The 22,850-nt window shown below is 48.2% G+C and overlaps 2 protein-coding genes across 2 annotated transcripts; one reads left to right on the top strand and one right to left on the bottom strand.

Moving 5' to 3' along the window:
• Positions 1–117: 117 nt before the first annotated feature.
• NIP7 (nucleolar pre-rRNA processing protein NIP7) lies at positions 118–4,487 on the bottom strand. The gene is made up of 5 exons (XM_030204654.1): positions 4,333–4,487; positions 3,325–3,411; positions 2,870–3,008; positions 2,618–2,758; positions 118–509 (listed from the first exon to the last, which is right to left on the bottom strand). The coding sequence occupies exons 1-5, from the start codon at positions 4,386–4,388 to the stop codon at positions 390–392; spliced, it is 543 nt and encodes a 180-aa protein (XP_030060514.1). The 5' UTR covers positions 4,389–4,487; the 3' UTR covers positions 118–389.
• A 452-nt stretch (positions 4,488–4,939) lies between these two features.
• Positions 4,940–19,984, top strand: COG8 (component of oligomeric golgi complex 8). The gene is made up of 5 exons (XM_030204652.1): positions 4,940–5,275; positions 10,603–10,810; positions 14,186–15,013; positions 15,686–15,854; positions 19,469–19,984. Exons 1-5 carry the CDS (start codon positions 4,947–4,949, stop codon positions 19,795–19,797), a joined length of 1,863 nt encoding a protein of 620 aa, XP_030060512.1. The 5' UTR covers positions 4,940–4,946; the 3' UTR covers positions 19,798–19,984.
• Positions 19,985–22,850: the final 2,866 nt, after the last annotated feature.

Genomic DNA, 22,850 nt, shown 5'->3' with positions numbered 1-22,850 from the left:
CAAAAAGGCTCTAGCCGGGAACTGGTAAACCTCCAACCTCCGTTATTGAGACATTTAGGAAAAGCCGGTTCCTGGAAACGAATTACTCCAGTGCTGCTTTGGCTCTTCTTTAAAGAGAACTCAGCCCTCTTAAAAGAAATGATGTCAAAAGCAACTGTCCGAGTATCTGTAACAACAGTCTCAAGGCCAGGCCGGAAGCAGCACTTTCTCTACAAGAACTCTGCATTTGAGCAGTGTCTCTCCCTTAGGAGGGGAGGGGGTGGGGGGTGGTGTCCAGATCTCACACAGCTGCTTCAGGCACAGTTTACAGATGAAGGCTTTTTACTCCTACCCCCTTATAGAGGGGGATGTCCAATGCGATGCTGTAGTATTCCGGCGCTGGACTATATCTACGTAAGTGTCTCCTCGTGTCGCACATATTCACCGATGTCAGCCTGGTGAAAGACCACAATGGCCATGGGATCCATCTTCCGGCACTCCTGTGTGGACTTAGCAGCCACTCCAAAGCCCTGGTGGGTAAATTAAGAGGAGGTGTCTAGCCTTTTTTTTTTACCTTTCCATGATCTCCCCCCATCCCACACAGCACGTCACCTGAAATAGGACCACAAGAGGAGGGAGGAGGATGTCATCTCCCACCCTTTCTGGAAGGGTTCATTTTCTCGATTATAGAACTATCCTTTTCTGGTTGTGAGACAAAATTAACTAAGGAAGTGGTCCCCAAACCCGGTCCTGGAGGCCCCCCAGCCAGTCAGGTTTTCAGGATACCCACAATGAATATTCATGAGAGAGATTTGCATGTTGTGAAGGCAGTGCATGCAAATCTCTCTCATGAATATTCCTGAAAACCTGACTGGCTGGGGGGGCCTCCAGGACCAGGTTTGGGAACCACTGAAATAAGGAAGGATTAGATAATATCAGTCTACTAAGAGACCATTTTGGGCTTAACAAGTCTGCCTAGATCAGATTCCTCCCATTTGTACATTTATTCCATCCTGCCACTGTGTCAACATTTTCACGCCTCCTTTTACTTCTCTTATCAACCTTTCTCCCCCACTAATCCTCTTCACCCCTTTTCCTTTCCCTAATTGTGCCATGGCCTCCATTTTCCTGAGGTTGCTATCTTCACCGTTACTTTTACTAGAGCAGGGGCTCTCCACCCAGTCCTCGGGACCCACCTAGCCAGTCAGGTTTTCAGGATACCTACAATGAATCCACACGAGCTAAAGTTAAATACAACGGAGGAAGGGCAAGCAAATCTCGCTCATGCATATTCACTGTGAATATCCTGAAGACCTGACTGGCTAGGTGGGTCCTGAGGACTGGGTTGAGAACACCCCCCCCCCCCCCCCCGCTCTAGACCAATATGTAAACCAACCCTCCGACCCCCTCCCTCTGGGTTATTACCAAATTTTGTAATAATCCCCACAGCCATCGAGGTTAGTGATGCTGTGGTGAAAAGCGATCTAGCTACCTGTTTCCTGAGCCCCTACGTCTTGCCCCATCCTTGGCCACCTTTAAATCTAGACTGAAAGCCCACCTCTTTAACATTGCTTTTGACTCGTAACCACTCAACTCCACCTACCCTCCTCTCCTCCTTCCTGTACACATTAATTGATTTGATTATTTTTTGTCTATTAGATTGTAAGCTCTTTGAGCAGGGACTGTCTTTCTTCTATGTTTATGCAGCGCTGCGTACGCCTTGTAGCGCTATAGAAATGCTAAATAGTAGTAGTAGTTTATGTACAAGCTGAAATCGAAATAGGTAGCTAGATCGCTTTTCACCACAGCATCACTGTGTTGTCACAGTTTTTTGAAAGCCCACTGCTGTTTCAGGTTACCCCAGTGTTTCATTACCATCCTGTTGTCTCCAGCTTTCACCTGTGCTTCGCCCAGGCTTTTTTAAATTCTGTTACGTTTTTGCTCCCAACACTTCAGTAGTCCAGGCATCCACCACCTTTTTCACGAAATAATATTTCCTGACATTCTTCACCCTCATGATTCCTAGTTCTACAATTTCCTTTCAAGTGAATAATATCTTTCCCCATCTCTTCTATCCTCTAGCATGCCGATGGTTCCTTGGTCTTATCTCATACAGGAACCCCCACCTCATTTCGGGTGCCTTTCCCTGGACTACCTCTAGCCTACTCATCCCTTTTGAGATAGAATATTAGGACTCACCTACAAGATTGCCATCGAGCCCCCCCCCCCCCCCCAAAAAAAAAACTTTTTAGGTTGCTTCAGCATTTTATGTGTTTATTTTTTAATAAAAACTTCTATACTATTTCCCTGTATCTTCCATTGTTCTGGGGGGTGGTATTCAGCCCCACCCCCCTTGCCTGATGCCACAGCCCCTCCTCCCTCCAGGCTGGAGATTTCAGCCATTAAACTACGACAAAGGTTCCAAAACCTGATCCTGGAGGCAGCCCAGCCAATTAGGTCTTCAGGATATCCACAATGAATATTCATGAGACAGATTTGCATGCACTGCCTCCACTGGATGCAAACCTGTCTCATGAATATTCTTTGTGGATATCCTGAAGACCTAACTGGCTGGGCTGCCTCCAGGATCAGGTTTGGGAACCCCTGGACTACAATCTATTCCCCCACCCATACTCACCAAGGGAACATCAGACATGGAGTACACCACCACTCCTTGGTACTGGTTTGTGTTCTCTGTGATCCGGCCCAACCCAGATTTCAACACATGGTTCCCATACAGAAAGGACTGTTCTGATCCTGGTTTTACCCAGACTTTGTACTGAAACATACAAAAAGGCCAATGAGAATGCATTAGTTTTGGGTTGAGACTCCAGGCACTGATCAGTATCTGCCTCCCTACTAGGAGGATCCCAGTGACTAGAATGCTGACCTTGGCATATGGAGCAAGGTAGTCCAGAGCTGTAACATGCAGACGAAACTTCTGGGTTTTGGTGAACTTCCCAAAGCAGGTCCCTAGCGATACCAACTTATCTCGGGCAATGCTTGTTGCCAACTTTAAAATCTTCTCACTGAAAAGCAGCAAATTCACAGATTAATTCCTCAAAGGTAGATAATTAATTCACATGCAGACTTGCTCTCAAGAGATTCAGAACAGAGTAGCTGCTGAACGTAAGGCACTTTGAATTACTGCTGGAAAAGCATGACCTAAATGTTACATAAAGTATAAAGTAACTATTATCTTGAAGGAGCACCAGTGCTAAAGCAGGAAAAAGAAAGTGTTAAGTTTTGAAAGTGGTGCATGGCGACAGAGACATCATGTTGCAAGCTGAGGCGTGTGGGCTGGTATGTCTCCCAGAAAGCTCACACAGCATCCAGAGCTCTTACCTGACATAATACACCCGCTCGTTATGCAAACGAAAGCAGTAGGTACCGTCTGGCCGGTCCACAAGCAACTTAATGTTTTCTCCAATGCTAGGAAAAAGAAACCATGATTAATCACTAAAGAACGTTCTCTCACCACTTTATAACCTGGCCTCTAGACCTCCTAAGGTATCAATGCCCTAGTCAACCCAGGGATCTTAGATCCGCAGGGTGCAGCTGTTTTTATAATGAAATTGCTCACATTCAAAGGAAGAATAGCCTAATGGTTAGAGACCCAGGATTTAAATCTTACTGAAGCTTCTTGTGATCTTGGAAAAGTCACTTAACCCCTCCGTAGTCTCGGTACAAATGTAGTTTGTGAACCGGACAGGAAAATACTTAGTGTGTTCACAGGCGGTAAATTAAATAAATAGAACGCGAGGCTTCAGGCCTGCCGCTCAGACCAATCATTTCAATACATTTACAGCGACAGAGAGGCTTCATCAGTGTCCAGATCACGTAACTACTAAATGACAATTTTCTGTTTAGCAGCACACTGAGCAGAAGGTTTCAACGTATCATCAACAACGACACCTAGATCCCTTTCTTGATCCGTGACTCCTAACGTGGAACCTTGCATGATGTATAGTGGAATTAGAAAAGGTGCAGAGAAGGGCGATGAAAATGATAAAGGGGATGGGACGACTTCCCTATGAGGAAAGGCTAAAGTGGCTGGGGCTCTTCAGCTTGGAGAAAAGGCAGCTGAGGGGAGATATGATAGAGGTCTATAAAATGAGTGGAATGGGTAGACGTGAATCATTTGTTTACTCTTTCCAGAAATACTAGGACTAGCATGCGATGAAGCTACAATGTAGTAAATTTAAAACAAATCGGAGAAAAAGTTTCTTCATTCAACATGTAATTAAACTCTGGAATTCGTTGCTAGAGAATGTGTTAAAGGCGATTAGCTTAGCAGAGTTTAAAAAAGGTGTGGACGGCTTCCTAAAGGCTGCTCCCTGTCCCCCAACTCACTATTTGGAGAGTTTCTCGAACAGAGCCCTGGTCTCGTCCTCGGTTAGTGGCCGCATTTTCCTCTCGAGTCCCGTCTCATTAGCTCTCCGCAAACACACATGAGACGCGGCCGGAAACAGGAACCAGAGAGAAGAAGGAAGAGCGAGAGCGTCCGGGCCAAGTCTGGACAGGTTACACCTCCTTGGTTTGCGCTGGTGCCGCCACTCCTAAGATGGCGGCGGTGACGGCCACAGCGTGATGACGTCCTCCCCACTGCGCTGATGCCGCCATTCCCAAGATGGCAGCGATAACGTTCACAGCGTGATGACGTACTCCCCGCTGCGCTGATGCCTCCATTCCCAAGATGGCAGCGATAACGTTCACAGCGTGATGACGTCCTCCCCACTGCGCTGATGCCTCCATTCCCAAGATGGCAGCGATAACGTTCACAGCGTGATGACGTCCTCCCCACTGCGCTGATGCCGCCATTCCCAAGATGGCGGCGGTGACGGCAGAACGTGACGACGTCCTCCCCGCTGCGCTGACGCCGCCATTCCCAAGATGGCGGCGGTTAGAGCCGGAAATTGGACGATGACGTTTCCTGACTGGTGCGCAGTCTCTGTGCCGCTTCCAAGATGGCGGCGGTGGACGTGGAGGACGAGAGCATCCTGGCTTCGATCTTCCGGGACAGTTTCCCGGACAGCTGGCGGGAGCGGCCGGACTTCACCGCCTACCTGCTGGAGCTGAGCTCGTCGGCCCTGGACAAGCTGGTGCGGGAGCCGGAGCGATTGGCCGAGGAGCGGGCGCAGATCCTGCAGCAGACCCGGGACTTGGCCTTCTCCAACTACAAGACCTTCATCCGAACGGCCGAGTGCACCGAAGACATCTACCGACGCTTCGGCCAGGTGCAGAACAGCCTGGACCGACTGCTGGACAAACTGCCCCCCTTCCAGCAGAGCTGCAGGTCTGGCCGGAGAAGGGTTAAAGAAGCAGCTTCCCCCGTCCAACCTCACCCACCATCAGCCCTCAAACTCCCCTCCACCCCCTCCCCCACCATCAGCCCTCAAACTCTCTTCCCCCGTCCAACCTCACCCACCATCAGCCCTCAAACTCCCCTCCACCCCCTCCCCCACCATCAGCCCTCAAACTCTCTTCCCCCGTCCAACCTCACCCACCATCAGCCCTCAAACTCCCCTCCACCCCCTCCCCCACCATCAGCCCTCAAACTCTCCTCCACCTCCCCCATCAGCAGCCTTCAAACTCTCTTCCCCCTCCCCCATCAGCAGCCTTCAAACTCCCCTCCACCTCCTCCCCCATCAGCAGCCCTCAAACTCTCTTCCCCCTCCCCCATCAGCAGCCCTCAAACTCTCTTCCCCATCCAACCTCACCCACCATCAGCCCTCAAACTCTCCTCCACCTCCTCCCCCATCAGCAGCCCTCAAACTCCCCTCCACCTCCTCCCCCATCAGCAGCCCTCAAACTCCCCTCCACCCCCATCAGCAGCCTTCAAACTCTCTTCCCCATCCAACCTCACCCACCATCAGCCCTCGCATTTCACTCCCTTCCCCATTTCCCCCTCCCCCATCAGCAGCCCTCAAACTCTCCTCCACCTCCTCCCCCATCAGCAACCTTCAAACTCTCTTCCCCATCCCCCCCCCACCATCAGCCCTCAAACTCTCTTCCCCCGTCCAACCTCACCCACCATCAGCCCTCAAACTCCCCTCCACCCCTCCCCCACCATCAGCCCTCAAACTCTCTTCCCCGTCCAACCTCACCCACCTTCAGCCCTCAAACTCCCCTCCACCCCCTCCCCCACCATCAGCCCTCAAACTCTCCTCCACCTCCCCCATCAGCAGCCCTCAAACTCTCTTCCCCCTCCCCCATCAGCAGCCTTCAAACTCCCCTCCACCTCCTCCCCCATCAGCAGCCCTCAAACTCTCTTCCCCCTCCCCCATCAGCAGCCCTCAAACTCTCTTCCCCATCCAACCTCACCCACCATCAGCCCTCAAACTCTCCTCCACCTCCTCCCCCATCAGCAGCCCTCAAACTCCCCTCCACCTCCTCCCCCATCAGCAGCCTTCAAACTCCCTTCCCCCCCATCAGCAGCCCTGAAACTCTCTTCCCCCCATCAGCAGCCCTCAAACTCTCTTCCCCATCCAACCTCACCCACCATCAGCCCTCAAACTCTCCTCCATCTCCTCCCCCGTCAGCAGCCTTCAAACTCCCTTCCCCCCTCCCCCATCAGCAGCCCTCAAACTCCCCACCTCCTCCCCCATCAGTAGCCTTTAAACTCCCTTCCCCCCTCCCCCATCAGCAGCCCTCAAACTCTCCTCCACCTCCTCCCCCGTCAGCAGCCTTCAAACTTCCTTCCCCGTCTCCCCCATCAGCTGCTTTCAAACTCCCTTCCCCCCTCCCCCATCAGCAGCCCTCAAACTCCCCTCCACCTCCTCCCCCATCAGCAGCCTTCAAACTCCCTTTCCCGTCTCCCCCTCCCCATCAGCAGCCCTCAAACTCTCCTCCACCTCTTCCCCCATCAGCAGCCTTCAAACTCCCTTCCCCCCCATCAGCAGCCCTCAAACTCTCTTCCCCCCATCAGCAGCCCTCAAACTCTCTTCCCCATCCAACCTCACACACCATCAGCCCTCAAACTCTCCTCCACCTCCTCCCCCGTCAGCAGCCTTCAAACTCCCTTCCCCCCTCCCCCATCAGCAGCCCTCAAACTCCCCTCCACCTCCTCCCCCATCAGTAGCCTTCAAACTCCCTTCCCCCCTCCCCCATCAGCAGCCCTCAAACTCTCCTCCACCTCCTCCCCCGTCAGCAGCCTTCAAACTCCCTTCCCCGTCTCCCCCATCAGCTGCTTTCAAACTCCCTTCCCCCCTCCCCCATCAGCAGCCCTCAAACTCCCCTCCACCTCCTCCCCCATCAGCAGCCTTCAAACTCCCTTTCCCGTCTCCCCCTCCCCCATCAGCAGCCCTCAAACTCTCCTCCACCTCCTCCCCCATCAGCAGCCTTCAAACTCCCTTCCCCCCTCCCCCATCAGCAGCCCTCAAACTCTCCTCCACCTCCTCCCCGGTCAGCAGCCTTCAAACTCCCTTTCCCCCTCCCCCATCAGCAGCCCTCAAACTCTCCTCCACCTCCTCCCCCGTCAGCAGCCATCAAACTCTCCTCCTCCCCCATCAGCAGCCTTCAAACTCCCTTCCCCGTCTCCCCCTCCCCCATCAGCAGCCCTCAAACTCTCCTCCACCTCCTCCCCCGTCAGCAGCCTTCAAACTCCCCTCCACTCCCATCAGCAGCCTTCAAACTCCCTTCCCCCCCATCAGCAGCTTTCAAACTCCTTTCCCCCCTCCCCCATCAGCAGCCCTCAAACTCCCCTCCACCCCCATCAGCAGCCTTCAAACTCCCTTCCCCGTCTTCCCCTCCCCCATCAGCAGACCTCAAACTCTCCTCCACCTCCTCCCCCGTCAGCAGCCTTCAAACTCCCTTCCCCGTCTCCCCCTCCCCCATCAGCAGACCTCAAACTCTCCTCCACCTCCTCCCCCGTCAGCAGCCTTCAAACTCCCTTCCCCGTCTCCCCCTCCCCCATCAGCAGCCTTCAAACTTCCTCCCCCGTCACCCCCCTTTATTTATTTATTGCATTTGTACCCCACATTATCCCACCTTTTTGCAGGCTCAATGTGGCTTACAGTGTTATTATGATATAGTCATTACATGATCTTAAATACAGTCGGTAATAAGCTGAAGGTAGATGAGGATTTAAATGGAAAGGTGATAGGTAAGGTCGTGTGAGAGGTGTTTTTGAAGCACTTGTGTGGTTTAGGAGGGATTAGTTTCATTAGGATGTCTTTTGTAGGCTTTGTTGAAGAGATATGTCTTCAAAGATTTGCGAAAGCTGGTTAAGTTGTCCATGGTTTTCAGGGCCATGGGTAGTGCATTCCATATCTGTGTGCTTTTGTACGCAAAGGTAGTAGCATATGCCTATTTGTATTTAATTCCTTTACAGCTGGGGAAGGTCAGATGGAGGAATTTGCGGGCTGATCTTTTGGCGTTTCTGGGCGGTAAGTCCACTAGGTTTAACATGTAGAATGGGGCATCTGCGTGAATGATTTTGTGTACGGTCGTACAGATCTTGAACTCAATTCGTTCCTTGAGTCGGAGCCAGTGTAGTTTCTCTCATAGGGGCTTCGCACTTTCATATTTAGTTTTTCCAAAAATGAGTCGGGCTGCGGTGTTCTGGGCTGTTTGGAGTTTTTTAATGGTCTGTTCTTTACAACCTGCGTACAGAGTGTTGCAGTAGTCCAGGTGACTTATCACTAGTGACTGTACTAGGGTGCAGAAGATATTTCTTGGGAAAAAAGGTTTTATTCTTTTGAGTTTCCACATCGAGTAGAACATTTTTTTCGTTGTATTCTTCACATGGGTGTCAAGTGTGAGGTTTCGGTCAATAGTAACTCCAAGAATTTTCAGATTTTCAGAAATGGGAAGTGTGCAGTATGGTGTGGTTATGTTGGGGTAGTTGTTTGTATTATATTGGGAAGTGAGAACTAGACATTGAGTTTTTTCTGCATTAAGTTTTAACTGGAATGAGTCTGCCCAGGAGTGCATGATTTGGAGGCTCTGGTTGATCTTGTTGGTTATTTCATTTAGATCACTTTTGAACGGGATGTGGATCGTGACATCATCAGCATATATGTAGGGGTTAAGGTTTTGATTTGCTAGGAGTTTGGCTAGTGGTATCATCATAAGGTTGAAAATAGTTGGTGAAAGGGGGGATCCTTGAGGAACTCCACATTCCGGTGTCCAAGGTGGTGATCTGTCAGTATTCGTTGTTACTTGGTAGGATCTGGTGGTGAGGAATCCTTTGAACCATTTGAGAACTGGGCCTCCGTTTCCGAAGTATTCTAATAGGTGTAGTAATATTCCATGGTCCACCATGTCGAAAGCACTAGACATGTCGAATTGTAGTACGAGTATATTCTTGCCGGTTGCAATTGTTTTCTTGAATGAGTTCATTGCAGACACTAGTACAGTTTCAGTGCTATGATTTGATCGAAATCCTGATTGAGACTCATGTAGAATTGAGTGTTTGGTTAGGTATTCCGTGAGTTGTTTCGTCACTATGCCTTCCATCAATTTTGTTATGAGCAGGATTGAGGCAACTGGTCGGTAGTTGGTTAGGTCCATTGTGCTTTCCTTAGCATCTTTTGGCAGCGGAGTGAGTAAGATATTTCCTTTTTCCAAGGGGAAGAGACCATTTAGGAGTCTGTAATTTACTTGGTTCGTGAGGTCTTTTTTGAATTGTTTGGGTGCGGCTCTTATTAGGCTGGTGGGGCAAATGTCAAGTTTGCATTGAGATTTGGCATATTTTCTGAGCCAGTGTGTGAGTTCCTCTTCCATCAGCAGCCTTCAAACTCCCTTCCCCATCTCCCCCTCCTTCTCCCTCATCAGCAGCCTTCAAACTCCCTTCCCCATCACCCCCCCTTAACCTCCTCTTCCATCAGCAGCCCTTGCTGTCCTCCCAAATTGCCCATTAGCAAACTTCACCCTTACCTATCAGCAGCCCTTCATATGGCACTTCCTCCATCTTTCCTCTTAAAGGGTCATAGATTTGATATTTAATCTTTCTGTGGTACAACCAAAGTGGTTTATATTTATTACATACAGGTACTTTTTCTGTGGGTAGGACAATCTGGGAGCTTGGGCGTTTGTGTGCGTTAGAGGCCAACAGAGTTTGTTTCTCTGTCAAAAACCAGCCTGAAATCTGCATTTGGTTTCAGTTGAAACCGAACTTTTTGTTCTTTGTTGTGTGCTGCTTCTTCTCCTCCCTCACACCTGCTGCCCCTGAGCTGAAGGAGCTTCCACTTGCTCAATCCCTTCCTTCCCTGCCTTCCTCCCCTCCCCCAGCCTGGTGGTACTACCCTGGTGCTCGAGTGGCTAGTCATCCTACCTGTGCCAGCTCCACTCCCACGGTGGCTGCTGCAATCTCCAGTAGCATCCATTTTGACTGCAAAGGCAACATGGGCAGGAATGACTGGGGATTGCCATTAAACTACCAGTGTGGTAAGGTAGACCTGGGGGTGGGGTGGGGGGGGTGGATCAGCTGTTTTGGTAGCAGCTGAAACAGATTAGCAGATTTTGGCCAAAGATTTGATATTGGCCAAAGCTGAAAAATAAAAAAGGGTTCAGGTCATCCTCTAGTGTATGTGTAGGATGGTCTTTTGGAGCCTCCGGGTGTTGTATGTGTGTCTGGTGTGCGGGCCTATCTGTGAAATCTGTTGTTTACCCTTTGAACAGGAGTTTTGTGCAGAAGGCAGAGGAGATAGCCTGCAGCCGTCGGAAGAACAGTCTGACCTTGAATCGGCACACAGAGATTCTCGAGGTGCTGGAGATCCCGCAGCTCATGGATACTTGTGTTCGGAATGGCTACTATGAGGAGGCCCTGGAATTGGCCGCATATGTGCGAAGGCTGGAGAAAAAGCATTCGTCTATTCCCGTCATACAGGTATGCACGGCATGCTGCTGTGTACAAAGCATATATTTCCAGGTAGAATAAAACACACAAGCACGTGTGTATGCATGCTACATGCTGGTATAGGAATGTACAGCACGCTTAACCAAACTGTGGGCTAGAGACAGACATCGGACACTGGGAACAGCCGCTGGTTGCTGCCTGTTAAATTTGAAAAACGCACTTTTCTGGCTTCAGCCCTTGCTGTATGTGGGTGCCACGCGAGGCATGCAGTGGTGCTGGAACCCATTTTCTACAGCCATGCACGTTTCCATACCAGGTATGCCTGGAATGGGAGCCTTTTTCTGCTGCATGCAGTAGTGGGAGCAGTCAGCAAGAGTCTTGAACCAGGGTTGTTCTTGAGAAGAGGATGAATTGGGCCAGTTATACATAAGTATTGGCATACTGGGACAGACCAAAGGTCCACCAAGCCCAGCATCCTGCTTCCAACAGTGACCAATCCAGGTCACAAATACCTGGCAAGATCTAAAAAAAAAACCTACAAAACATTTTATGCTGCTTATCCCAGAAATAGTGGATTTTCCCCAAGTCCAATTTACATAGTAACATAGTAGACGACGGCAGAAAAAGACCTGCACGGTCCATCCAGTCTGCCCAAGAAGATAAATTCATATGTGCTACTTTTTTATTTGTACTGTCCTCTTCAGGGCACAGACCGTATAAGTCTGGCCAGCCCTATCCCCGCCTCCCAACCACCAGCTCTGGCACAGACCGTATAAGTCTGCCCAGCACTAATCCTGCCTCCCAACCACCAGCTCTGGCATAGACCGTATAAGTCTGCCCAGCACTAATCCTGTCTCCCAACCACCAGCTCTGGCACAGACCGTATAAGTCTGCCCAGCACTATCCCTGCCTCCCACCACCGGCTCTGGCACAGACCGTATAAGTCTGCCCAGCACTATCCCCGCCTCCCACCACCGGCTCTGGCATAGACCGTATAAGTCTGCCCAGCACTAATCCTGCCTCCCAACCACCAGCTCTGGCACAGACCGTATAAGTCTGCCCAGCACTATCCCCGCCTCCCACCACCGGCTCTGGCACAGACCGTATAAGTCTGCCCAGCGCTATCCCAACCTCCGGCTCTGGCACAGACCGTATAAGTCTGCCCAGCACTATCCTTGCCTCCCACCACTGGCTCTGGCACAGACCGTATAAGTCTGCTCAGCACTATCCCTGCCTCCCACCACTGGCTCTGGCACAGACCGTATAAGTCTGCCCAGCACTATCCCTGCCTCCCACCACTGGCTCTGGCACAGACCGTATAAGTCTGCCCAGCACTATCCCTGCCTCCCACCACCGGCTCTGGCACAGACCGTATAAGTCTGCCCAGCACTATCCCCGCCTCCCACCACCGGCTCTGGCACAGACCGTATAAGTCTGCCCAGCGCTATCCCTGCCTCCCAACCTCCAGTCCCGCCTCCCACCACTGGCTCTGTCACAGACCGTATAAGTCTGCCCCGCACTATCCCTGCCTCCCACCACCGGCTATGGCACAGACCGTATAAGTCTGCCCAGCACTATCCCCGCCTCCCACCACCGGCTCTGGCACAGACCGTATAAGTCTGCCCAGCGCTATCCCTGCCTCCCAACCTCCAGTCCCGCCTCCCACCACTGGCTCTGTCACAGACCGTATAAGTCTGCCCCGCACTATCCCCGCCTCCCAACCTCCAGCCCCGCCTCCCACTACCGGCTCTGCTATCCAATCTCGGTTAAGCTCCTGAGGATCCTTTCCTTCTGAACAGGATTCCTTTATGTTTATCCCACGCATGTTTGAATTCCGTTACCATTTTCCTCTCCACCACCTCCCGTGGGAGGGCATTCCAAGCATCCACCACTCTCTCCGTGAAGAAATACTTCCTGACATTTTTCTTGAGTCTGCCCCCCTTCAATCTCATTTCATGTCCTCTCGTTCTACTGCCTTCGTATCTCCGGAAAAGGTTCGTTTGCACTTTACCTTTAGGAAGCCATCCAAACCTTTTTTAAACTCTGCTAAGTTAACCGCTTTTACCACATTCTCTGGCAACGAATTCCAGAGTTCCATGGCCCCACCCTCCCCCCCGCATGTAGTCCCGCTTCTGGCAGCAACGTTCAGCGCTATCTTCTGCCCTCCTGCTACTTGTACAGAAGGTGCAGTTCAGATTGATTGAGCACCATACACTTTTTTTTGATTTTCAAGAAGTCTTTATTCACCAGTAAAACAAGTCACGTTTGCTTACATACCATACAAGCAATATTTTGTTTCATTGGTTACATCAGGTTACAGCACCCATTATATTAACAAACATTGAATATAACATCTTTAACCAATTTCCCAAGTAACTTCAATCTTTTTTCGGTTTTTAACATAGAATTACTACTACTACTACTTAACGTTTCTAAAGCGCTACTAGGGTTACGCAGCGCTGTACAATTTACATAGAGAATTTACATAGAATTGTAACCCTGCCCTACCCCCCTTCCCCCCCCCCCCCCCCCCCCCCCCAACCCGGGATAAGTCTTACCATACACATTTTTAAATACATTTCAATGTACTCTTCTTAGCAGCATACATCATATCAAACACAATGCAGAATACCTAACCAATAATAAAACAAGAAAACACGAACAATGGCGGACATCATAAAATAAAGTGACAGAAGTCCAAACATTATCAAAATAACATTGCCCGCCTTTCTGTTAGGGGGGAAGACGTGCTGGCTGTTTTCCTAGTGCTCATGTTGTTGGAGAGGAGGGAGAGAGTGATAATATCACTAGTGGATGGTGGGGAGAGGGAACTGAAGAAAAGCATGGGATGGGAATGCAAGAGAGAGAGCAGTACCAGTGAAGTGGGGTAGAAGTAGAGAGAGTCCTCAGCACCTGCCTTGAGCACTTTGTGGAGTTGAGATTAACTTTTACAGTGAGGCTTGTTTTCCTCATTGACTGCAGGCACTGTAGGGACAAGTGAGACACCCAGGCCTTGGCCTCAAGCTCACCTAACTGTTCCCAGCTTCCACTAGACAGCAGCAGACAGGCCTTTTCCTCGGAACACCCTGATGTGTTATGAGAGCAGGAAATCAGGCATGTGATGTAGGAAGATACCCCATAGGATGCTAGGGGTCCCCCATCCTGGGTTGCTGGGGATATTGGGAGCACCTTCCTTAGTGTTTCTCGGAACATAGAAGGGCGTCTTCCTGGAGCCCTTGCTAAGATAGCAGGGTTTATAAGGGTTCTACCTTCACCCACCCGGTGGGGCTGGGATTGTACGGGGAGGGGGTCCTCTCTTGATCGTGACTGGGATTGTGGCGATGCTTGCTAGGAGACTGATACATTGGGCATGTATACAGTAAGCATTTTGGATCTTAATTGCAGAGCATTGTCCTGGAGGTTCGTCAGTCGGCACAGCTGATGCTAGAACAGCTGGTCCAGCAGCTTCGCACAGGTCTCCAGCTGCCTGCCTGCTTGCGTGTCCTGGGCTACCTGCGGAGGATGGATATCTTCACAGAGGCAGAGCTGCGTGTGAAGTTCCTGCAGGCCCGCGATGCCTGGCTCCACTCTATCCAGAGCTCCATTCCCGAAGATGACCCTTATTTTCACATCACCAAAACCATCGAGACGTGCCGCGTTCACGTTTTTGACATCATCACGGAGTATCGCGCTCTCTTCTCAGACGAGGATCCCCTTCTGGTTCCGTGCAGTGATCAGGCATTGAGCGAAGCTGCCATATTCCATGGCTGGGTGTTGCAGAAGGTTGCACATTTTCTGCAGACTTTGGAGCATGATCTACAGAGGGGGGTTGGCAGCCGGCTGGACTCGTTGCTGGGCAAGTGCATGTACTTTGGTCTGTCTTTTAGCCGAGTGGGGGCTGACTTTCGCGGACAACTGGCTCCCATTTTTCAGCGGGTTGCCCTGACCACCTTCCAGACGGCACTGCAGGAAGCAGTGGCTAAATTCCAGGAAGAAATGAATTCCTACACCCTGATCCTGGCCCCTGCTGTTCTGGGCGGCAGCACCATTGCCTCGGTCAATGTGCCCAGCAGCCAGCCAGGAACCCTGCAGCCACCCATGGCTCTGCTGGATTTCTCCCCCCTTGCCTGCTTCCTAAATGGTATTCTGACTGCTTTCAATGATCTCCGGCTCTGTTGCCCAATAGCGCTGGCCCAGGATGTAACTGCTGCCCTAGAGGAGGCTGTTAGCCAGGTACAGACTCAGGGGCACATACTGTATAAGCTGGGGTGGGAGAGAATTTGGCTTCTTTAACAACGCACCATTAGCGGAGATCTGTATTTATTTTTTGTGTGTGTGTGGGGGGGGGGGGGGGATTACTTTAATGTTCAGAAACATTTTACAGTAAGGCAAGAGGATAAAGGCCCTTGGAAGGTTGAAAAAGAAGTGCAAATGCTTCCAGCATTTTCCTCTACTGTGATCTTTGTCTGGGGCTTCCTGGGAGCTGTTATAGGCCCATCCTGCTGGATGAAGTCGTATTGCTGATCCTGCTGTGATTGTCTTAGTTATCCGATCTTACAATATTTGCTCCAGCTGTGTAAAGTGCAGCCTGTCCAGAACCATTCATGCATTTCCCATTAGCATTAAAACATTACTGCTTGGTTAGCTCAGTGGCAGAGCTGCACACTGTCATGCACAGCACATGCGTTTGATTCCTGCTCCTTGGGTTAAGCTGCACAGCTCCTGGGGAAGTGACCTGACATTGCTCAGGGTCCATATTAGCTAGGTTCTATCGGTGTGATGGCTGGGTTGAGGTGAGACAGTTGAGATGAAAGCACATGGTACCATAGCCCACCCAAGGCCAGTTCTGACATGAAAACAGTGACCTTTCTCCTGACCAGGGTCTCCTTTCTCTCCCTCATGCAGGTGACAAAGATAATCCTGGCCTTCCACCAGGCTGAGGAAGCTGCCTTTAGCAGCAAAGAGCAGGAGCTCTTTGTTCAGTTCTGCACTGCGTTCCTAGAAGACCTTCTGCCGTACCTAAACCGCTGCCTCCAGCTCCTCTTCCCTCCCTCCCAAATAGCACAGATACTTGGTAAGAGGGAATTAAGTGACCAGCTGCCTTTCTCCACCTGCTTTTTTCTTTAACTTAAATTTATTGAGGTTTTAACATGTTTTTAATGTTGATGCGTTGTTGGATTCTTGAATGGCTGTGGATGAGTACATAACAAATAAAAAGCAAAAGAGGAAAGCCAGGAAGAGAAATCTAAACAAAAAAATTAGAATTTTAAAAATTCTGAAAAAGCCTCCCTTAAACACAGTACGTAAGAACATAAGCATTTCCATAGTGTGATAGGTGGAGGGTCCATCAAGTCCAGTATCCTGTTTTGTTTCCAACAGTGGCCAAAAGATCCCAAAATTGTAAAGCCGATTTTATGCTGCTTATCCTAGAAATAAGCAGTGGATTTTTCCAAGTCCAACTTAATAATGGCTTATGGACTTTTCTTTTAGGAAACGAGCCAACCCTTTTTTAAACCATGCTAAGCTAACTGCTTTTACCACATTCTCTGGCAACAAATTCCAGAGTTTAATTGCATGTTGAGTGAAGAAATATTTTCTCTGGTTTGTTTTAAATGTACTACTTTGTAGCTTCATCACATGTCCCCTAGTCCTAATATTTTTGGAACAAGTAAACAAGTGATTCACGTCTACGCCTTCCACTCCACTCATTATTTTATAGACTTCTATCGTATCTCCCCTGAGCCATCTCTTCTCCAAGCTAAAGAGCTCTAGCTGCTTTAGCATTCCTCATAAAGAAGTCGCCTCATTCCCTTTATCATTTTCGTCACCCTTCTCTGTACCTTTTCTAATTCTGCTGTATCTTTTTTTAGATGCTGTGTCCAGAATTGCGCACAGTATTGGTGGAGCAATACAAAGGCATAACATTCTCATTTTTATTTTCCATTTCTTTCCTAATAATACCTAACTTTCTCTTTGCTTTTTTAGCCACCACTGCACACACGTAGCAGAGGGTTTTAACTTATCAGCTGTGACATCTAGGTCCCTTTCCTGGTTGGTGACTCCTAATGTGGAACCTTGCATTACGTAGCTATAATTCGGGTTCCTCTTTCCCACATGCATCATTTTGCACTTGCTCACATTAAATGTCATCTGCCATTTGGATGCCCAGTCTCGTAAGGCCATCTTACAATTTTTCACAATCCTCTTGCGATTTAACAATTTTGAATAACTTTGGGGCTCATTTTCAAAAGAGAAAAACGTCCATTTGGCCATTTATCTCTCAAATCCTCTTCTTAGACGTTTTTCTCTGAAGTCCGTCAGAAGGATGTCTAAATCTCAAGGGGGTCTGTCGGGTGTGTTCAAGCCAGGACTTGGGCGTTCCTTTCAGCCATTATGGATCAAAACAAAAACGTCCAGGACTAATACTTAGATGTTTTGAGCTAGACCTGTTTTTTTTTTTTTTAAACAATAGATTTTTATTAATGAATAAGAAAAAGAACAATCAAGATAAATTTGTCCATTTTCAATGCAAGACAGCAAAACACCAAAGAAATATTCAATGGACCTAGCATATAACACATTTTAACATAGCATCCCTCCCCACCCGTTCCCCCCTTCAAAACTCTTGCAGTAAATGATCCAGGCTTTTGTAACGAATAGCTGCAGTGGGAATTGAACCCACTACCCCAGGAACAAAGTCCACTGCACTAACCACTTGGCTACTCGTCCACTTCACTCAAAAAGATGTCCTTACTCCCCCAGTGGACACTAACCCCACCCACCCCAAAAAAATGTGATTAAAAATATTACTTGCCAGACTCTGATGTTATACTCAGGTCCATTAGAACAGCATGCAGGTCCCTGGAATAGTCTAGTGGTGGGCGCAGTGCACTTCAGACAGGTGGACCCAGGCTTCTACCTCCCCCTACCTGTTACACTTGTGGAGGAAACTGTGAGTCCTCCAGAACCCACCAGAAACCCACTGTACCCACATGTTGGTGCTCCCTTCACTTATAAGGGCTATGGTAGTGTTGTACAGTTGGGGGTAGTGGGTTTTGGGGGGGCTCAGTAGACAAGGTAAGGGAGCAGTAGTGAGATGTGTACCTGGGAGCATTTTATAAAGTCCACTGCAGTGTCTCCAAGGATGCCCTATTGCTTTCCTGGGATGTCACTTTTCCACTATTCTACCTGATGCCAAGCTTTCTATTTCTTTTATAACATCTGAGCCTTGTGTCTATTGTTTATCTGTAGATTTGGGCTTTGAATTAGATAAAAAGGAGGTCTCATTATATATATCTAAATACCAGAGTGCTATTTTTCCATACTTCATAGCAAGAGTGTACATTCCCTAATTACCTGTCCCAATACAATTGAAGCTTTTACCTCCTCAGTGCATGTAAATAGTTTCATCCCTGTGTGCATTCTCTGATGCCGTGTGAGGCTTTCTTTCCAACCAAAGCTTTTACCACACTCAGGACATGCAAATGGTTTCACTCTTGTGTGTATTCTCTGGTGCATTGTGAGGTTTACCTTTTGACTAAAGCTTTTACCAGACTCTGTACATGCAAATGGTTTCTCTCCCTTGTGGACTTTCTGATGCACTTTGAGATTTACATTACAACCAAAGCTTTTACCACACTTAGAACAGCTATAAAGCAATCTGCCAACAAAGGTGTGGGGGAGATAATCAGAGCCCGACAGGAGGTCCTCTTGAATAATTCCCTGTACAGAGACCTAGAGGGCCTTTTGGAATTAGCAATGTTATACTCTTAAATGAGAGGGATAGGGAGAAATACGGAGGCGATTTTGTAAAAGCATTTCCTCTGTGGAGTGGAGGAGTGGCCTAGTGGTTAGGGTGGTGGACTTTGGTCCTGGGGAACTGAGGAACTGAGTTTGATTCCCACTTCAGGCACAGGCAGCTGCTTGTGACTCTGGGCAAGTCACTTAACCCTCCATTGCCCCATGTAAGCTGCATTGAGCCTGCCATGAGTGGGAAAGCGCAGGGTACAAATGTAACAAAAATAAAATAGATACTATTGGAGATTCTACATGGAATGTTGCTACTATTGGAGATTCTACATGGAATGTTGCTATTCCACTAGCAACATTCCATGTAGAAGGCTGCGCAGGCTTCTGTTTCTGTGAGTCTGACATCCTGCACGTACGTACGTGCAGGACGTCAGACTCACAGAAGCAGAAGCCTGCGCGGCCACATTGGTGATCTGCAAGGGCTGACTTCTACATGGAATGTTGCTAGTGGAATAGCAACATTCCATGTAGAATCTCAAATAGTAGCAACAGTGGAGGAGTGGCCTAGTGGTTAGGGTGGTGGACTCTGGTCCTGGGGAACTGAGGAACTGAGTTTGATTCCCGGCACAGGCAGCTCCTTGTGACTCTGGCAAGTCACTTAACCCTCCATTGCCCCATGTAAGCCGCATTGAGCCTGCCATGAGTGGGAAAGTGCGGGGTACAAATGTAACAAACAAAAAAAAAATACAGTTGTTCAGTGGGGGTGTAAAAATAGGAAAACAGAAAGATCTATTGGAATAGGCATTTCACACATGGGTATTGTTACTGGGAACAGTCCAGAAACCTGGTTCATGAAGGCACAGAAGTACTTTTGAAGGCATTTTTTTGAATGAACCCACGGTTCTGGTCCAATCCTCTTGCTCTCTGCTTCCTTTTCAGGTATTCCAGCCACCCAGCTACAGCAGCATGGCAATCTTGGCTACCTGGATGTGACTCCGGTGCAGGAGGCCCTGGGATCTGTTCTACCACAGAAAGAGATGGTTTTTCTGCTAGAGAGCAGCTTAAGTGGAGAGCCAGCAGCAGCCCCCCAGGAGAGTTCAGGCGCTGGATTAGTGTCCACAGATGATCTGCGACAAGAGCTGCTGGAAGTGAGCTGTGAGGAGAAGCTGCCGCAGCAGCAAGACTTTGCCATTGAGGGGGAACTGCAGCAGGATTCTCGGGGTGAAGGGGGTCAGCCTGCTCAGCCTCTGGAGCCCAATAAGGAATGAACCATAACTGGAACATGGGAGTACATTTTATGGAAAACTTATTGAACGCTCTGGCCTGCACTGGGCCTTTTTACCTGGCTCAGTTTGGTGGGGGGTGTCTGCACTACAGAATTAATATGACTGTCGTAGCAAAAGCTGCTGGATTAGAGGTCTATACGATTTTCTATGAATAAAATAAGAAACCACAGCTCTTTGTATGTCAAATGTGTGTCTAAGTACTCACTGTGATAGACAATGGCTCTGGCAGATGTATTTCAGACCATCCAGGGAGAGAACACTGGCTTGTCCTCAGAGTGGAGACGTGCTGGTTCTGAGCCCAAATTTCTAGCCCAGGGGTTTTCAACCCAGTCCTCAGGGCCCACCCAGCCAGTTGAGGTTCTCGGGATATCTCCAAGGACTGGTTTGAAAATCAGTGTTCTAGCCACTTGGTACAGTGTAGCAGATGTTATCATGCAGATAGAACCAGCCCATGTTTATGGGTCATCAAAGCAAAATATGGTGATAATTCTGTTACGCATGTGTAGAAGACTAGATATGCACAAATACAGACCATATATAAGTGCTGTTCCATAGCGTCCCACAGATCAAGCCAGAGCCTTGTGGGTTATGTCCCTCTTCCAGCAGGTGGCGATAGAGAAAGAACTTCAGAGATAGCTATATGTGGTCATGTGCAGCCAGCTTCTCTTCAGTATTCTCTCTATGTAGCAGGTGGAGGGTCATAACTGTGCAGCTCTAGATTGATCTGGCTCCTTGCCCATCCCAGTTGAGCCTGGATAGGGGTTGAGGTTCTGCAGATTGGAACTCTGGTTAGGGAGTATACCTGGTGGTGCCAGGTCCCTCCCCCCCCCCCCCTACAACCCCTTGGTTTCCTGCATATTGGCACCTTGGTCACTGCATGAAGTCTCGGCAGTCATTTTAAACAAGCGGGCAGGAAAGCGTGAGGACCTTTCCTGACCCAAAGCAGTCACTAGACCACCAGGTGATCTGTGGTATGTGCAGGTGTGTATGTGTGTGAGAGAGAGTTGAAGCCAGCAGCTGTCATCGCTGTACAAACAAACAAACCTTTGAGCTGCTGCATCCACATTCTTCTTTGTTGTTAGTAGCATTTTTATTTAAACTGACTTATATTTTCAAACATACTGACTTGCAGCGTATGGCTGTATACAGAGGAAGTATAATAATGGAATAACTTTTCATAGAATAGTACCCTTCTCCACCACCGCCAACTCCAGGCTCCGCCCTTTCTGCCTCGCCTCACCCTATGCCTGGAATAAACTCCCTGAGCCCATTCGCCAGGCCCCCTCCCTGCCCATCTTCAAATCCTTACTCAAAGCCCACCTCTTCAATGTCGCCTTCGGCACCTAACCATTATACCTCCATCCAGGATATCTAGACTGCCCCAACTTGACATTTCGTCCTTTAGATTGTAAGCTCCTTTGAGCAGGGACTGTCCTTCATTGTTAAATTGTACAGTGCTGCGTGACCCTAGTAGCACTCTAGAAATGTTTAGTAGTAGTTTATAAATCATAATCAGTGTGTCATTTGGAGTAGCTGGTTAAAGGACCACTCTAGCACTGTTATATTCATGCAGAGATTTTTTTCTCCTGGTAATGGGTCTCTAAAACAGACATCATATTATGAGAATCAGATGCTCAACATTCGTCCTTTCTATCTATCTATTTATTTACTTATTTATTACGTTTATATCCCACATAAAACATGAGTTCAGTTGAAGCCTGGGAGCATTTAAAATAATTTTTTCCTATGCCTACATTAAAAGAAAGAGATGGCATGTGGGAATTTGCTTATTTTGTTTTGTGGATCGCAGTGGTATATTATAAAAATGCACTTGCCTTTTTGTATTACTACTATTTCACAGAGAAGTATTGAATAATGAGGGAAGGGCTTCCTTCATGCAGATGTTCTGTCCAGCGTCAGTTTAAATGTGCTAACATTGTCCAGTTCAGCCCGCTTAATCTGTGTAAGGGGAAAATCGCATAATGTTACCTTGCTTTGTCGTGAAATATTCTTTTTTTGTTCATGGACATTCAAAGCTCTCGTTACTATATATAATCACTTACAGCCCCCAACCATCTGTAGTATAAAATGCGGGGTCTGGAGAAGATATGAAATATGCAGGTAAGTGAATAATTGATTGTCCTTCAGCACATGAGTGCTTTAAAACCATAGGACTGCCTGTTTAAGCACTAATGAATATTAGAGTGAAGAAAGATGTATATAATTATAAAAACAAAAAATTATGAAAATTATACCACCGCATTTTATACTATAGGTGGTTGGGGGTTGTCAGTGATTATATATAGTCACAAGAGCTTTGAATGTCCATGAACAAAAAAAGAATATTTCAGAACAAAGTGAGGTGACATTATGAGACTTTCCCCTTACACAGATTAAGCAGTCTGAACTGGTACTTACAACTGCGGTTGATATATTGAGTTCAAGTTTGATACTTTTTGGGAACGGAAGCCAATTTGTTTTCTGAAGTAATTGGAACATTGTCCAGTTCAGCACACTTAGCTGCCAAGTTTATACAAAGTTAATTATGTTCAGTGGAAAATAAATTTGTTGCCTCAGGCTGCTTTTCATGTGAATATTCTATCACTGTTTCATTATAAGTATTACATATTAAGGGCATTTGCTTTAAACTTTGCTTTAATTCGTTTATCCAGTCCTTATATGCACATAGTTTTGCTTTTTAAACCCAAAGGTGACTCCTAATGGTGGTTGAACAATTAGGTATAAACTGTGTTGTTTCTGACGACTTGTTTTGGACTCCTTTGGGTCCTGCTAATCTGTACATCCGCTGTTTTAGCAGAACACAGAAGAAAATTATTTATGTTATTTTTACTGTTTGTAGAATCTGGGGGGGGGGGGGGGGTCAAGGTGACTGTGGCATGGCAAGAGCTGGGATGGAGGAAATTACTTGCTGCGGGGACAGTATAAGTCGTCACAAGAATAAAATATTAGAAAACCAATGCGCTGCATTAGGGGCTTATAGCCCATTTATGTTTACACAAAATAGATCTGCATGA

Source organism: Microcaecilia unicolor, chromosome 5 (genome assembly GCF_901765095.1).
Source record: "Microcaecilia unicolor chromosome 5, aMicUni1.1, whole genome shotgun sequence".
Classification (NCBI taxonomy): Eukaryota; Metazoa; Chordata; class Amphibia; order Gymnophiona; family Siphonopidae; genus Microcaecilia; species Microcaecilia unicolor.
This window is presented reverse-complemented; position numbering and strand designations above follow the sequence as displayed.